Source organism: Oncorhynchus kisutch, linkage group LG12 (genome assembly GCF_002021735.2).
Source record: "Oncorhynchus kisutch isolate 150728-3 linkage group LG12, Okis_V2, whole genome shotgun sequence".
NCBI lineage: Eukaryota > Metazoa > Chordata > Actinopteri > Salmoniformes > Salmonidae > Oncorhynchus > Oncorhynchus kisutch.
This window is the reverse complement of record NC_034185.2, coordinates 44,267,660-44,285,922: the sequence shown is the minus strand read 5'-3', so window position 1 is coordinate 44,285,922 and position 18,263 is coordinate 44,267,660. Positions and strand designations below refer to the sequence as shown.

General features: G+C 41.7%; 1 protein-coding gene across 2 annotated transcripts in view; it reads left to right on the top strand.

The window, feature by feature from the left end:
• Positions 1–18,263, top strand: part of usp53b (ubiquitin specific peptidase 53b) — a 53,650-nt gene that overhangs the window by 4,402 nt on the left and 30,985 nt on the right. For both annotated transcript variants that reach the window (XM_031837610.1, XM_020497033.2), the window contains exons 2-10: positions 121–311; positions 583–758; positions 1,015–1,107; positions 1,530–1,664; positions 3,831–3,944; positions 4,416–4,498; positions 9,316–9,421; positions 15,264–15,410; positions 17,227–17,376. In XM_031837610.1, coding sequence (XP_031693470.1) covers positions 245–311; positions 583–758; positions 1,015–1,107; positions 1,530–1,664; positions 3,831–3,944; positions 4,416–4,498; positions 9,316–9,421; positions 15,264–15,410; positions 17,227–17,376 — 1,071 coding nt within the window. In that variant the 5' untranslated portion in view covers positions 121–244. The remainder of the gene's footprint in view (positions 1–120; positions 312–582; positions 759–1,014; positions 1,108–1,529; positions 1,665–3,830; positions 3,945–4,415; positions 4,499–9,315; positions 9,422–15,263; positions 15,411–17,226; positions 17,377–18,263) is intronic.

Here is an 18,263-nt window from a genome sequence, read left to right as displayed (position 1 = left end):
ATTTACTTGTAGAACAGAGCAGATGCAAAGTTTGGTAACAGAATGATGCTTTGTGCTGTTTGTGCCGTCATTGCCCAGTGTTTTTTTTTAAAGCCAACGATTTGTCCCATTTCTCTTTAGACTTGGTCCCATTGTCATTCAATGTACAATAGTGCTATTCCAAATTTTCCCTATGGATGAGCCTGGGAATGACTTCAATGGATCTCTTTGGAAGTGCAAGGCAGGGATGTAATGGATTGGTCCCATGGCCTGCCAGCTCCCTCTTCCCAGTATGTCCAGCTGTGGCAAACCTCCCCCACTCTCCGGAGAAGGTAAACAACAGCTCCCATCACACAAGTCACTAAATCCTACCAAACCCAATGTATGATCAATAACCAGAATAACCAGTGGCCAAGTGCTATTTCCTCTCTAAGATTTGCATGGACACATAAGGACTTACCCCTCAGGATGTATTGTATGATTAAAGTGTTTTCTATGGATATATCTCATAACAGGGGTCTTAAACTCCTGGTCCAAGAGCCACATTTGTATATCCCATTGCTATTAGAACATAAAAACAACTGGTGACTACTCTCCCTCCAGGGTCAGGCTCTAACTCTCTGGCATGGGTCAAACTCTTCAAAAAGCCTGGAGGTGTTGGTGGTGGTGGGGGTCTGGGGAAGTCCTATCAGCCTGGGAGCATGTTGTCTCTGGCTCTCACCAAAGGCCTGCTGAACGAACCAGGCCAGAATAGCTGCTTCCTCAACAGTGCCGTACAGGTGAGTGCTAAACCTTGTCAATATGCAGGTTTATGCAATAGTTTAAACATAGCTTATTTCCTAAGGAAGGCTAAGGGGCAAGATTACTACTGAATTAAGATGTATCCATGTTTTAAGTAAGACTTAGGTCTACGTTTCATGTAGAACTTCATGTAGGACTAAAACAGTAATAACATTTTATGTTACAGATTTTGTTCGATGAATACACATATAAATGTGATTTGAATATGACCTGTCTGTCATTTCACCGGAACAGGTGCTATGGCAGTTGGACATTTTCAGGAGGAGTTTGAGACAGCTTCCTGGTCATTTTTGTCTAGGGGATGCCTGCATTTTCTGCGCTTTAAAGGTTTGTATATAATATCATCATCACAATACATCTTCCACCTAGTTTGATGACTTATTCAAGAGATCACAAGATGTCCAAGTTCACCATACCACTCATTAAAATGTAGAATAGTTATTATGTTTCTATTTAAACAAAAATAGCCGTTGATATTTGTAGATATTTTAAACCCACCCACTGGGAACACACTGGTTGAATCAATATTGTTTCTACTTTATTTCAATAAAATAATGTTGATCCAACATGAAATAGATGTAAAATTGACATCTGTGCCTAGTCGGCAGTGTTCCACATCTAGAATTAAGACTAATCCTGGACTGCATTGAACATTCTTTCTGGGTCCAGGAAACCGGCCCTTAGTGACTTGATAAGTAAGGCAACTTACAGTACTAAGTAATTCTCTACGATGCATTTTCCCCCTGCAGAGTATTTTCAGCCAGTTCCAGGAGAGCCGAGAGCGAGCGTTGCCTTCAGATAGCCTGCGCCACGCCCTTGCCGAAACCTTTAAGGACGAGCAACGCTTCCAACTAGGCCACATGGACGACGCTGCAGAGTGCTTTGTAAGTCAGAACTGTAGCGCTTTCTTTTTTAGCGGTCGCAATGTCATATCAGCCTTTTTTGTTGAACTAAAGTAGTTTCCCCAAAACTCTCCTTTGGTACCCCTTACATTTGCTAAATTCCAGTAACTTCCCAAAAGTAATTTTGCAACCCTAACCCAGCCTACTCTATGTATTCCAGTACAAATACACCTGATTCAACTAGTCACTTAACCAGTTAAGTCAGCTGTGATAGTTCTGGAATAAATCAAATAAGGGCAAATGGCTGGGGTTACTTTAAGGAGAGGTTTGTGAAACACTGAGCTAAAAGAACAGAAGCTAGGAGGTCAGAGGGTATTTTCTGCTTAGCACAGACAAGGTTATAGCTCCAACTGAGATATTTGGGGATTCTCCCAGAGCTGTCCAATGGTACCATCTTAGGTGAAGACCATAACAACCCAGGAAGACGCCAGGGGTAAGACAAGATGACATTTCTCCTATGCTGCAAAAAAAATATGTTTCAAATTTTGAGCAGTTGAGTTTCTTTTTGGTCAACTCTGTTAACATTGTTTCATTGATTACATAGTTGAAATGTGAATTCTTGCACAGTATATTAATAGTTCACCACTGAATCAGGATTGAAGTACTTGTTTAATATTTCTGTATGCTTACTTTGCATGTTATCATTTTCGGCTAACATTAGCATGCCATTGATAGTCATTAAAATTCAACATAATATATCAGTGAACAGTCATTTTAAATGGATAGTGCGAGATAAATTATTTAATATACACTGAGTGTACCAAACATTAGGAAAACCTGCTCTTTCCATGACATAGACTGAACAAGTGAAAACTATGATCCCTTATTGATGTCACCACTTCAATCAGTGTAGATAAAGGGGAGGAGACAGGTTAAAGAAGCTTTGAGACAATTGGGACATGGATTGTGTATGTATTTGTATTTATTAAGGATCCCCATTAGCTGCTGCAAAGGGGTCTTCCTGGGGTCCAAGCACATTACAGCACTTACATTACACATAGATAAAACAGTACATCATATAACATTATACCACCACTACATATCTACAATACAAAATGTATAATACCACCATACAACAATATTACAATGTACGTGTGTGGGGAGTGCGTGTGCTAGTGCCTGTGTGCGTATGCGTGTGTCTGTACCTGTGTGTGTGTGTGTGTGTCTCTTTACACTCCCCGCTGTTCCATAAGATGTTTTTTTATCTTGAAAAAAAATCTGATTCTACTGCTTGCATCAGTTACCTGATGTGGAATATAGTTCAATGTAGTCATGGCTCTATGTAGTACTGTGCACCTCCCATAGTCTGTTCTGGACTTGGGGATTGTGAAGACATCTCTTGCGAGGTATGCATGGGTGTCCGAGCTTTGTACTACTGGAGTAGTTTAAACAGCCCGGTGCATTCAGCTTGTCAACACCTCTTACAAAAACAAGTAGTGATGAAGTCAATCTCTCCTCCACTTTGAACCATGAGAGATTGACATGCATATCATTAATGTTAGCTCCCTGTGTACATTCTGAGCCAATTGTCATTTTCCTAAGTCCCTCTTTGTGGCACCTGACCACACGACTGAACAGTAGTCCAGGTGCGACAAAACTATGGCCTGTAGGACCTGCCTTGTGGATAGTATTGTTAAGAAGGCAGAGCCTTGCTTCATTATGGACAGATGTGTCCCATTCAGAGGGTGAATGGCCAAGACAAAAGATTGAAGTGCCTTTGAACGGGGTGTGGTAGTAGGTGCCAGGAGCACCGGTTTGAGTGTGTCAATAACTGCATCACTGCTAGGTTTTTCACGCTCAACAGTTGCCGTGTGTATCGAGAATGGTCCATCACCCAAAGGACATCCAGCAAACTTGACACAACTGTGGGAAGAATTGGAGTCAACATGGACCATCATCCCTGTGGAATGCTTTCGACACCTTATAGTCCATGGTCTGACGAATTGAGGCATGGACTACAAGTCCAACTCAATATTAGGAAGGTGTTCTTAATGTTTTGTACACTCAGTGTACACTGTTGTGTTTTTACTCACAGATATGTGTATCAGGATAGTTTGGACTTCATATGCTAAGGATGTAATGGAAAACTCTTAACAGTAACTGACTTCAGATGTCTGACCTCATTTTGTTTAATTCTTGGTGCACAAGGAGAACATTCTGGAGAGAATTCACCTGCACATAGTTTCTGACACAGCGACTGAGGCCTGCACATCCAAGTCCTGCATTACCCACCAGAAGTTTGCCATGACACTTTATGAACAGGTAATGTGATGTATTTATTCCACTGTTGATTGGGAAGAGGGAAAAGGAGAGACATATAGACTATTGGATAACACTCTACTTAAGGGATATAGGTATAATGCATCATGATACGTATATAATGCATTATAAGCCTTGCCAATAGTATTTATGAAGTGTTTATAATGTGTTTTCATCTTATAATGAAACTGCTATTTTCAGCCATTTTCAGTTGATACATTTCCACATAAAAAGATGTAGCATTTTATAAGTTCCTTTATAAAACAGTTATAAGGACTTATACATGCTTGAAACAAGTAATAATACTGTATGCCTTAAGTAAAGTGTTACCCAATAGTGAGATACTCACTAACAACAAAAATATTATTATCTGGTAAGGCCTATACACATATCGTCGGATTTCCAATTTCAACTTTCTCTATAGTTATTCTGTTATTTTAATTTGACATGAAACTTGTTTTTCTCGCCCTACAGTTTGTATGTCGTAGTTGTGGCGCCTCCTCGGACCCCCTTCCTTTCACAGAGCTAGTGCATTATGTTTCCACCACAGCCCTATGGTAAGTACTTCCAAGAAACTTGTCAAACTGAACTGAATCTTTGCTCTAAGCCAAAATTGGATTCTCTGGTGAGATGGCGCTGCAGTGGATAGCTGCCGTCTTACGGGCTCCTAATATTTTGTGTTTTTTTTACGCTGATCTTAACTTAATTCCACCATCATTTCCTGTGACCGAAAACAGCTTCTGAACATCAGAACAGCGATCACTAACCTCGATATGGATGAACATTTCTACTACAACGAGTCGGCAACTCTGGACATTATGCTTATCGCCGGGATTCGAAAGAGGAAGAGGCGGAGAAAGAGAGGCAAGCGAGGCAGAGTCATGATTAAGCTATGTCAGCGAGCATCTAGAACGTCATTGCCCTCTGTTTTGTAGGCGAACGTACAATCACTAGATAACAAACTGGACGAGCTCCGTTCGAGACTATCCTATCAATGCAACCTGAAGAACCGTAATATCCTATGTTTCTCGAAGTCGTGACTGAACAAGAACTTGGATAATATACACCTCGCTGGCTTTTCCATGCACCATCAAGATCAGACGGCAGCTTCGGGTAAGATGAGAGGGGGAGGGGTGTGTCTCTTTATTAACAACGGCTGGTGATCAATCTCTAATGTTAAGAAAGTGGCAGATTTTTGCTCACCTGAGTTAGAATACCTCATGATAAGCTGCACACCATACTATTTACCAAGAGTGTTATCATCTAGATTTTTGATAGCTGTCTATTTACCACCACAAACTGATGCTGGCACTATGACCACACTCAACGAGGTGTATAGGGCCATAAGCAAACAAGAAAATTCTCATCAAGAGGGGGTGTTTTTCCAGGGGGGGCACTTTTTGTTTTAACTAATTTTACCATCATGTCACCTGTGCAACTAGAGGCAACACAACTCTAGATTACCTTTACTCTACACACAGAAATCCGTACAAGGCGTTTCCCTCACCTTCCCTTTGGCAAATCTGACCATAACTCTATCCTCCTGATTCCTGCTTACAAAAAAAAACTCAAACAGGAAGTACCAGTGATGCACTCAATACGGAAGTGGTCTGATGAAGTGTATGCTAAGCTACAGAACTGTTTTGCTAGCACAGACTGGAATATGTTGCGGGATTCATCTGATAATGTTGAGGAGTTTACCACATCAGTCACTGGCTTTATTAATTATTGCCTCGAAGACATCGTCCCCACAGTGACCATACGTACAGTACATATCCCAACCAGAAGCCATGGATTAAGGGCAACATCCTCACTGAGCTAAAGGCAAGAGCTGCTGCTTTCAGGGAGCAAGATACTGATCCGGACGCTAATAAGAAATCCCACAGACCTTCTAGGAGCCATCAAACAAGCAAAACGTCAATACAAGACTAGTATCGAATCCTACTACGGCCGGGCCTCTGACACTCGTCGGATGTAGCAATGCTTGCAAATTATCACAGATTACAAAGGGAAACCCAGCCTCGAGCTGCCCAGTGACACAAGCCTAGCAGACAAGCTAAATGCCGTCTATGCACGCTTCGAGGCAAGCAACACTGAACCATGCATGAGTGCATAAGTAGTTCTGGACAACTGTGTGATCTCGCTCTCCGCAGCCGATGTGAGTCAAACCTTTAAACAGGTTAACATTTACAAGGCCGCGGGGCCAGATGGATTACCAGGATGCTTAGTCAGAGCATGTTCTGACCAGCTGTCTGGTGTTTTCACTGATATCAACCTCTCCCTGACCCAGTCTGTAATAAATGCATGTTTCAAGCAGACCATCATATTCCCTGTGCCCAAGAATGCCAAGGTAACTTGTCTAAATGGCTATCCCGCTGTAGCACTCACATCTGTAGCCATGAAATGCTTTGAAAGTCTGGTCATGGCTCACATCAACACCATCATCCCAGGCACTCTGGACCCAGTGGTTAGAGCGTTGGACTAGTAACCGGAAGGTTGCAAGTTCAAACCCCCGAGCTGACAACAAATAAAAAATGTTACCTTTATTTAACTAAGCTAGTCAGTTAAGAACAAATTATTATTTTCAATGACGGCCTAGGAACAGTGGGTTAACTGCCTGTTCAGGGGCAGAACGACAGATTTGTACCTTGTCAGCTCGGGGGATTGAACTTGCAACCTTCCGGCTCTAACCACTAGGCTACCCTGCCGCCTATAGAGAGGAGATCTGTGACCTGGCAGTGTGGTGCCAGGAAAACAACCTCTCCCTCAACATCAGCAAGACAAACGAGCTGATCGTGAACTACATGATCAGCTCGTTTGAGAGCTTCAAGTTCCTCTGTGTCCAAATCACTAAGGAATTAACATGGTCCTTACACACCAACACAGTCCTCCCCCTCAGGAGGCTGAAAAGATTTGGCATGGGCCCTCAGATCCTCAAAACGTTCTACAGCTGCACCATTGAGAGCATCTTGACTGGCTGCATCACCACTTTGTATGGCAATTGCTTGGCATCCGACCGCAAGGTGCTACGCATGGCATTGCGATCCAGGACGTCTATACCAGGCGATGTCAGAAGAAGGCCCTATAAATTAACAAAAATTCCAACCACCCAAGTCATGTTTATAATGTTTATAATATATCCTGATGCCTAGTCACTTTACCCCTACCTATATGTACATACAATACATGGCCAAAAGTATGTGGACACCTGCTCGTCGAACATCTCATTCCATAATCATGGGCATTAATATGGAGTTGGTCCCTTTGCTGCTATAACAGCCTCCACTCTTCTGTGAAGGCTTTCCACTAGATGTTGGAACATTGCTGCGGGGACTTGCTTCCATTCAGCCACAAGAGCATTAGTGAGGTCGGGCACTGATGTTGGGCGATTAGGCCTTACTCTCAGACTGCGAGACTGCATTCCAATTCATCCCAAAGGTGTTCGATTCATCCCAAAGGTGTTCACCGATCTCGACAAACCATTTCTGTATGAACCTCACTTTTGCATGGGGGTATTGTCATGCTGAATCAGGAAAGGGCCTTCCCCAAACTCTTGCCACAAAGTTGGAAGCACAGAATCGTCTAGATTAATGTCATTGTATGCTGTAGCATTAAGATTTCCCTTCATTGTAACAAAGGGGCCTAGCCCAAATCATGAAAACAGCCCCATTATTCCTCCTCCACCAAACTTTACAATTGGCACCATGCATTGGGGCAGGTCGCATTCTCCTGGCGTCCGCCAAACCCATTTGTCATTCGGACTTCCATATGGTGAAGCATGATTCATCACTCCAAAGAACACATTTCCAATGCTCCAGAGTCCAATGACAGCGCGCTTACACCATTCCAGCTGACGCTTGACATTGTGCATGGTGATCTTAGGCTTGTGTGCGGCTGCTCGGCCATGGAAACCCATTTCATGAAGCTCCCGGCGAACAGTTATTGTATGTAGTGAGTGTTGCAACCGAGGACAGACGATTTTTACGCGCTGGGCACTTCAACATTCGGGGGCATTCCCGTTCTGTGAGCTTGTGACCTAACAATTTGCTGCTGAGCTGTTGTTGCTCCTAGACGTTTTTACTTCACAATAACAGCACCTACAGTTGACCGGGGCATCTCTAGCAGGGCAGAAATTTGACGAATTGACTTGTTGGAAAGGTGACATCCTATGACGGTGCCATGTTGAAAGTCACTGAGCTCTTCTGTAAGGCCATTCTACTGCCAATGTTTGTCTATGGAGATTGCATGGCTGTGTGCACAACTTTATACACCTGTCAGCAACAGGTGTGGCTGAAATAGCAGAATACAGTAATTTGAAGGGGTGTTCACATACTTTTGTATATATAATGTATCTACTTCAATTACCTCGTACCCCTGCACATCGATAACCTCAATTTGTCAGGGCATGGACTACAAGGTGACGAATGCGTTCCACAGGGATGCTGGCCTGGATATCCTTTGGGTGGTGAACCACTCTTGATACAGAAGGGAAACTATTGAGTTTGACACACTCAAACGGATATGCCTGGCAACTACTACCATACCACTTTCAAAGGCACTTAAATATATTGTCTTGCTCATTCACCCTCTGAATGGCACACATATACAATCCATGTCTCAATTGTCTTATGGCTTAAAATAATTCTTTAACCTGTCTCCCCCCTTCATCTACACTGAATGAAGTGGATTTAACAGGTGATAGCAATAAGGGCTCATAGCTTTCACCTGGATTCACCTGGTCAGTCTATGTCATGAAAAGAGCAGGTGTTCCTAATGTTGTGTACACTTAGTGTCTAAGCAAGTTATCGTTACTCATTGTGCATGTATTCCTTGTGTTATTATTTTTTCTATATTTTTCTCTCTGCATTGTTGGGAAAAACCTGTACGTAAGCATTTCACCTGTTTTATGAAGCATGCGACAAATAACATTTGATTTGACAGTGCATAGTCATCATTCTACGATAACTATAAGGCAATAACCTATGCGAATGCCTTGTACCAGGTGTGTAAGCACAGCTAGTTATAGAATAGACCTACTGCTCTAACTTTTAGTTCCAAAGTACTCCAACTGCATAATGTGCTAGTGGTAGGTAAGACTTTACACTACAATGTTATTATAACTGTTTAACTTGTGTGTGGTAAGTACAGTGTGTCAGTACAGTGTAGTAACTATACAGTAACTGTACTGTACTTACAGAAATAATTACACAGTAATAAGGGCTGTAAGGCACTAATGTAAAGTGTGACCTACTAGCCTGCTACGGGTCACTGCATACATTTGTTCCTCTTCCACTTGCTGTTAGTTTTGGATAAGGCTTATGTGATTTAAAGTGCAGAAAGACACCCCTATTATCCCACCTCCTCTGTGTCCCAGCCAACAGGTGGGCCACGTCCTGGGGAAGAACGACAGGCTTCGGTCGGACATGTTCGGGGAATTGCTGCAGGCGGCAAACACCATCGGTGACCTACGGAACTGTCCGGTATGTTGCTAGCTCATTTTCATTGTGAACCACAGTTTGAAGTCGAATATCCAATGTGATATATTTGTTTTTGACATGTGGCCATGTTGTTATCTATGCAGCCATAAAGTTGGTGCTGAACAATGTGACTGCAATGTGTGAAAGTCCCTTACTGAAGCAATGTTCAGTATGAATGGATTCTACCAGCTATTCTATCAGTATCAAAAACATTCTGTGATATAAAATACAATGAGAAACATCTTCACAGTAAACGCTACTCTTTAAATACTACAATACTGTTTTATTGAACTGAACCCTTAAAGTATGACCATCAGAACAATATATTATAGCTACTGTACCTGCAGTATCCCAAAGCAAGTGAATGCAGATCCAGACATTATTTAATTCAAACCCGCATTGAGCTGATTTCTACTGTCTGTATTCTGCTGTGTGACATTATGATGGGAACAGGCCTGAAGGAGAGGCTGCCAGACTAGTGCTAGGGATATAAATAGCAGTTAAGGCTTATCCACTGTTGCTCTCTCATCTCGATTGGCTAGCACTGGTCTACCACTTCAATGTGCGTCAGCCCTGGTGAAAGTGCTATGTTCCATTAACCCTTTCTACTGTGCCTGGGAAAAATAAAATCATATCACACAGGATTCTTAAAGTTAGATATTAAAGCTATTTTTGTATTTTCTGTAATGAAAGTTGTTTTACATTTTTCATATTAACAACATTAAGAATAATTAACAACATGTAAATAATAATTATAAAGGATTAGTAAATAGTTTATTCATCATTTATTAATCATTACTCCATTTAAAATATGTTTAATGTATTTCTATTCATTAGTTAAGTATTTTTGCATGGCCTCGTCTAGTGTGGGCTATTTATACCTTAAAAATACTTAATAAATATTTTGAGATACCAGTGTAATTTCTCACAAAAAGATGGCCATTGGTAGACATTCCAGCAGTACCTGATGCTCCTGAAGGTCTCAAAATGGCCCCTAGAACATATCAATGTTTACACAATAAGCACACAATACAGAGGGTCTTTAAGAAAATACACTGCTCAAATAAACACTAAAATAACACATCCTAGATCTGAATGAATGAAATATTCTTATTAAATACATTTTTCTTTACATAGTTGAATGTGCTGACAGCAAAATCACACAAAAATGATCAATGGAAATCAAATTTATCAACCCATGGAGGTCTGGAAAACCACACTACAGGCTGATCCAACTTTGATGTAATGTCCTTAAAACAAGTCAAAATGAGGCTCAGTAGTGTGTGTGGCCTCCACGTGCCTGTATCAAATCAAATCAAATGTATTTATATAGCCCTTCGTACATCAGCTGATATCTCAAAGTGCTGTACAGAAACCCAGCCTAAAACCCCAAACAGCAAGCAATGCAGGTGTAGAAGCGCGGGGGCTAGGAAAAACTCCCTAGAAAGGCCAAAACCTAGGAAGAAACCTAGAGAGGAACCAGGCTATGTGGGGTGGTCAGTCCTCTTCTGGCTGTGCCGGGTGGAGATTATAACAGAACATGGCCAAGATGTTTAAATCTTCATAAATGACCAGCATGGTCGTATAATAATAAGGCAGAACAGTTCAAACTGGAGCAGCAGCACGGTCAGATGGACTGGGGACAGCAAGGAGTCATCATGTCAGGTAGTCCTGGGGCATGGTCCTAGGGCTCAGGTCAGTTGAAACTGGAGCAGCAGCACGGCCAGGTCCCAGTCTACCTGTCACACAGGTAGACTGGGGACAGCAAGGAGTCATCATGTCAGGTAGTCCCGGGGCATGGTCCTAGGGCTCAGGTCCTCCGAGAGAGAGAAAGAAAGAATTAGAATTAGAGAACGCACACTTCACACAGGACACCGAATAGGACAGGAGAAGTACTCCAGATATAACAAACTGACCCTAGCCCCCCGACACATAAACTACTGCAGCATAAATACTGGAGGCTGAGACAGGAGGGGTCAGGAGACACTGTGGCCCCATCCGAGGACACCCCCGGACAGGGCCAAACAGGAAGGATATAACCCCACCCACTTTGCCAAAGCACAGCCCCTACACCACTAGAGGGATATCTTCAACCACCAACTTACCATCCTGAGACAAGGCTGAGTATAGCCCACAAAGATCTCTGCCATGGCACAACCCAAGGTGGGCACCAACCCAGACAGGATGACCACATCAGTGAATCAACCCACTCAGGTGACGCACCCCTTCCAGGGACGGCATGAGAGAGCCCCAGTAAGCCAGTGACTCAGCCCCTGTAATAGGGTTAGAGGCAGAGAATCACAGTGGAAAGAGGGGAACCGGCCAGGCAGAGACAGCAAGGGCGGTTCGTTGCTCCAGAGCCTTTCCGTTCACCTTCCCACTCCTGGGCCAGACTACACTCAATCATATGACCCACTGAAGAGATGAGTCTTCAGTAAAGACTTAAAGGTTGAGACCGAGTTTCCGTCTCTGACATGGGTAGGCAGACCGTTCCATAAAAATTGAGCTCTATAGGAGAAAGCCATGCCTCCAGCTGTTTGCTTAGAAATTCTAGGGACAATTAGGAGGCCTGCGTCTTGTGACCGTAGCGTACGTGTAGGTATGTATGGCAGGACCAAATCAGAGAGATAGGTAGGAGCAAGCCCATGTAATGCTTTGTAGGTTAGCAGTAAAACCTTGAAATCAGCCCTTGCTTTGACAGGAAGCCAGTGTAGAGAGGCTAGCACTGGAGTAATATATACATGTCTTTTAAAGGCAGTAAGGTTTTAAACGTAATTGGATAGTTCAGCGGAATAATGTATTCAGATATGTGCTTCCTTATCTCGTAAGCAGTATATGGACTGCTCTGGGCAGTAGATAGCCTGGCGGGTTGGAGCACCGAAGGTTGCTGGATCGAATCCCCGAGCTGACAAGGTAAAAATCTGTCATTCTGCCCCTGAGCAACACCGTTAACCCATTGTTCCCTGGGCACCGAGGATGTTGATGAATTAATGCAACCCTCCCCATCTCTCTGATTCAGAGGGGTTTGATTAAATGCGGCAGACACATTTCACTAAGTAGACCTTTTCATGAGGATAAATTCTGTGCGTAAACCAAATCATCTGTTCGCAGGAGTAGTTTCAGTGTTTGGGTTTTCGTCACTGATTATTTGGATGTACCAGGAATGGGTGAATGTAGTGCTTAAACGTTGACCGCTTCATGCGTGTAGCGAAATTACCGGAAGGAGGCCAGGGGCTTTGGCGGAGAGTTTCCTTTTGCTTTGGCGGAGAGTTTCTTTTGCTTTGGCGGAGAGTTTCCTTTTGCTTTGGCGGAGAGTTTCCTTTTGCTTTGGCGTAGAGTTTGCTTTGGCGGAGAGTTTCCTTTTGCTTTGGCGGAGAGTTTCCTTTTGCTTTGGCGGAGAGTTTCCTTTTGCTTTGGCGTAGAGTTTGCTTTGGCGGAGAGTTTCCTTTTGCTTTGGCGGAGAGTTTCCTTTTGCTTTGGCGGAGAGTTTCCTTTTGCTTTGGCGGAGAGTTTCCTTTTGCTTTGGCGGAGAGTTTCCTTTTGCGAGCATAGACTTCGCAAACACAAACACGCAAGGTTTTAGTTCTGGGTTAACTGAGATTCGACTGTCTAAAGGAGTGACTGCAATCCACACTTTGGTTTTGGTAGAAAAGTCACTGCCAAAAGAACATGTACAGTGCCTTCGGAAAGTATTCAGACCTCTTGACTTTTTTCACATTTCTTACGTTACAGCTTTATTCTAAAATGTATTAAATTTTTTTGTTCTTATCATCAATTTACACACAATACCGCATAATGACAAAGCAAAAACAGGTTTTTAGACATTTTTGCTAATTTCTTCAAAAGTAAAAACAGAAATATTACATTTACATAAGTATTCAGACCCTTTACTCAGTACTTTGTTTAAGCACCTTTGGCACCGACTACAGCATCAAGTCTTCTTGGGTATGACATTACAAACTTGGCACACCTGTATTTGGGGAGTTTCTCCCATTCTTCTCTGCAGATCGGATGGGGAGTGTTGCTGCACAGCTATTTTCAAGGTCTCTCCAGAGAAGTTCAATCGGGTTCAAGCCGGGCTCTGGCTGGGCCACTCAAGGACATTCAGAGACTTGTCTCGAGGCCACTCCTACATTGTCTTGGCAGTGTGCTTAGGGTTGTTGTCCTGTTGGAAGGTGAACCTTCGCCCTAGTCTGAATTCCTGAGCCATCTGGAGCTGGTTTTCATCAAGGATCTCTCTGTACTTTGCCCCCAGTCCCTGACGCTGAAAAACAGCCCCACAGCATGATGCTGCCACCACAATGCTTCACTGTAGGGATGGTGCCAGGTTTCCTCCAGACATGACACTTGGCATTCAGCCTAAAGAGTTCAGTCTTGGTTTCATCAGACCAGAGAATTTTGTTTCCCATGGTCTGAGAGTCATTTAGGTGCCTTTTGGCAAACTCCAAGTGGGCTGTCATGTGCCTTTTACTGAGGAGGTGTTTTCATCTGCCCAGTCTACCATAAAGGACTGATTGGTGGAGTGCTGCAGAGATGGTTGTCCTTCTGGAAGGTTCTTCAATCTCCACAGAGGAACTCTAGAGTTTTGTCAGAGTGACAATTGGGTTCTTCGTCACCTCCCTGACCAAGGCCCTTCTCCCCAGATTGCTCAGTTTGGCCTGGAAGAGGAAGAGCCTACGTGGTTCCAAACTTATTCCATTGAAGAATGATGGATGCCACAGTGTTCTTGGGGACCTTCAATCCTGCAGACATTTTTTGGTACCCTTCCCCAGACCTATGAATTGACACAATCCTGTCTCAGATCTTTCCTTCGACTTCATGGCTTGGTTTTCGCTCAAACATGCACTGTCAACTGTTGGACCTTATATAGACAGGTGTGTGCCTTTAAAAAATATTTCCAATCAATTGAATTTACCACAGGTGGACAATTAAGTTGTGGAAACATCTCAAGGATGATCAATGGAAACAGGATGCACCTGAGCTCAATTTCGAATCTCATGAATTTATGCTTGTGTAAATAAGGTATTTAAGTTTTTTTTTAAATACATTTGCAAACATTACTAAGAAACTGTTTTTGCTTTGTCATTGTGAGGTATTGTGTATAGATTCCTGAGGTTTTTTGTTGTTATTTAATCCATTTTAGAGTAAGGCTGTTACGTAACAAAATGTGGAAAAAGTCAAGGGGTCTGAATACTTTCCGAAAACACCGTGCGCATATATTAGCATTTTCGTTATTTTCCTCAGCATTTGTACAAATGTACACATCACAATATTACAGCAGTGTGTAATTGAATTTTCAATATATTTTCTTAAAATCCTCTGTGTTGTGTGCAATATGCACAATATATTAAACAATATGTTTAACCATTGATAAATTCTAGGGGCCATTTTGAGACTGCTGGAATATCTACCAATAACATATCTTGTGACACTGGTCCCTCAAAGCATTTATAAAGTATATATAGCCCACACTTTAGATGAGGCCACACAAAAAGACTTAACTAACGATTAGGAAATGGCTTATTAAACATCTTATACATCATTATTAAATCATTTAGAAGTTGTTTATAAATGGTTACTAGGTTACTAACATTTACAAATGTGGGAGTAGTGATTAATAAATTATGAAACGTATTTACTAATCCATTATGAATGCTTTATTTAGGTGGAGTTATTATAAAGTGCTACCATAGTTCTGTATATATTATAGTTTATGATTCCAATATGATGCAACATGTTTCATGGCAAAGTTGACAAGGTTTCTGGAATAAAATACATCGATTTATAAATGGATTTCTGCTTATAATTACCTCTCATGGATGATAGTTTCTCATCTTCTTTGCAGAGCAACTGTGGCCAGAGCATCAAGATCCGTCGGGTTCTCCTGAACTGCCCAGAGATCGTCACCATTGGCTTCGTGTGGGACGCAGAGCAGTCTGACCTTACAGAGGATGTGGTTAGGTCACTGGGTCCACATCTCAACCTCTCGGGGGTAAGAGTTAAAAATACACAATGGAAGTTTAGTCGCTACTTGTTTACATCAAATTTGGCTTGACGGTTGACTGAATGGTTCATATACAAGATTATTGAATATTAATAAATTCATTAAAAAAATAACAATGATAATAATACAGAATAAGATAACAATAATTATTCATAATAAAAACTATTTACACGACCGTTCAAAAGTTTGGGGTCACTTAGAAATGTCCTTGTTTTTGAAAGAATATTGTGAGCCGTCTGTTTCTCAAACTAAATACTCTAATGTACTTGTCCTCTTGCTCAGTTGTGCACCGGGGACTCCCACTCCTCTTTCTATTCTGGTTAGGGCCAGTTTGCGCTGTTCTGTGAAAGGAGTACTACACATCGTTGTACGAGATCTTCAGTTTCTTGGCAATTCCTCGCATGGAATAGCCTTAATTTCTCAGAACAAGAATAGACGGATGAGTTTCAGAAGAAAGGTCTTTGTTTCTGGGCCTGTAATCGAACCCACAAATACTCCAGATACTCAGCTAGTCTAAAGAAGTCCAGTTTCATTGCTTCTTTAATCAGGACAACCATTTCAGCTGTTCTAACATAATTGCAAAAAGGTTTTCTAATGATCAATTAGCCTTTTAAAATGATAAACTTGGATTAGCTAACACAACGTGCCATTGGAACACAGGAGTGATGGTTGCTGGTAATGGGCCTCTGTACTCCTATGTAGATATTCCATTAAAAAACTGCCCTTTCTAGCTACAATAGTCATTTACAACATTAACAATGTCTACACTGTATTTCTGATCAATTTGATGTTATTTTAGTGGACCAAAAAAATGACTTTCTTTCAAAAACAAGGACATTCCTAAGTATTTGGTGTTTTGATATGTTATTAGGATCCGAGGAAATTTCTAAATGTGACCCCGCACTTTTGAACGTTAGTGTATACATTTAGCAGACTTTTATCCAAAGCAACTTAGTCATTTTTGTATGGGTGGCCCCAGTGCCATTCGAACCCACAATCCAAGCACCATGATCTACCAACTGACCCACACTGCACCCCAATCCCATTCAACAACACAGTCCTTAATTTTAGAATATTTTTAAATCCTACATGGGTGTCCAATTATGTAATTTCTGCACAATATTTTATTCCATTTCGTGGGCCCTTTTGGTTTCAAAAGCACCCCCAGAGGCAAATCTTCAGTATACAGTATTATCCTTAAAAGTTCAATCTGTACAATTTCCAGTGGTCTCATTGTATCTGCTAAAATAAAGTAACTACGCCTCCATAACTACATGTATAGGAGAACTTTAGGTGTAGTGCTATACAGGTATAACAGATGTAGGTTATATGTTACAATGTGTGCCTACACTATAATTACACTGACTGCACCTGCCTACAGTATGTAGGTGGAATTTATTCATGCCACAATCAGGTATAACAATTGTTAGTAGTATGTAGCAATATGTCATTGTAATTACACTGTATCTGCCTTTGTAGCCTACCATTTAAATGCAAAGTTATTAGGGGCACATATTGTGAAGTATGATCCAAGAACAAAAGTATGAACACACTCCAAATAGGAAATAGCTCACACACAAAGAGACATGATTGTCCACTGTTTATGTTCACATTCCAGTATGACTAAATCCTATCCAGGTGCTGTGAGATCTGGCAGGCGTCTGTAAAGTAGCCAGACTGGATAGCTGTATTAGGGTTGCTTGAGTGTTAACTAAGTGTCAAAGTTGGTTGAAGATTCCTATCCTAATTGATAATATGTATCCATTGTTTGTGTATGCCATCTTTCATGTATGTCTTATTTCAGCTGTTCAACCGGGTCACTGATGAGAATGCCAAAAGGAGTGAGTTACGTCTCGTGGGAATGATTTGTTTCTCCAGCAAACATTACTCTGCGTTCGCTTATCACACCAAGTCCTCAAAATGGGTCTTCTTTGATGACGCCACCGTTAAAGAGGTGAGTGTTTAAATGAATGTGTTGGGGTCTGTTTCAAATGAATTGAGAAAAATGCTTCTAATATCTCATAGATTATCTATTTGTGCAGATGTTGCAGAAGTCATGTCAAAACATTGAAAACAACCTCCAAAGTGCTCTTATGTTGAGATAAGTCCCAGGCCATCAATTCAGACGATCCAGCTACATCAAATGAATCAGAACGTTAAGGACCAAATCATTTCCAGATCTTATTAGGTGCTTATCTTTTCCATTCATTTGGTGTTGGCATACATATACATTGACACAATCCAATGTGGATTCATCTTGATGTTAAGACTACATTTGAGGTCTAAAAACATCTGGCAAATGTTGATTTTGGAGTGTAAATGTCCCTTTAACATAGCCAACGGCAAACATAATCTGTGTTTAATGAATGAAAGAAAGTAGGTTATTGATGCTAAATATATTTTTTTGACAAGAGCCATAAAAAGCAATGCTTTCCTTTTAACGGCTGGGCTATCCTTTGAGCTATCCTTGGGATCCTTAGTCGCGCAGCAGTCTAAGGCACTGTATTGCAATGCTAGAGGTGTCACTACAGACCCAGGTTCCATCCCGGGCTGTATCGCAGTCCCATAGGGTGGTGCACAATTGGCCCAGCATTGTCTGGGTTAGGGAGGGTAGGCTGTCATTGTAAATAAGAATTTGTTCTTAACTGACTTGCCTAGTTAAAAAAAATTACATTTAAAAATTTAAAAAGCTTAGCAATCAACTAAAGGCTCTCACAAGAGCTCTGCCAAATTGTAATGATGAAACGTGAAGGCAAAATGGACAGGTTCACAAAAGATGGAAGCCATTTTAACATCTTACTCAAACTATCCATCGTTAAGCTGATAGTTATACAAGGTCTA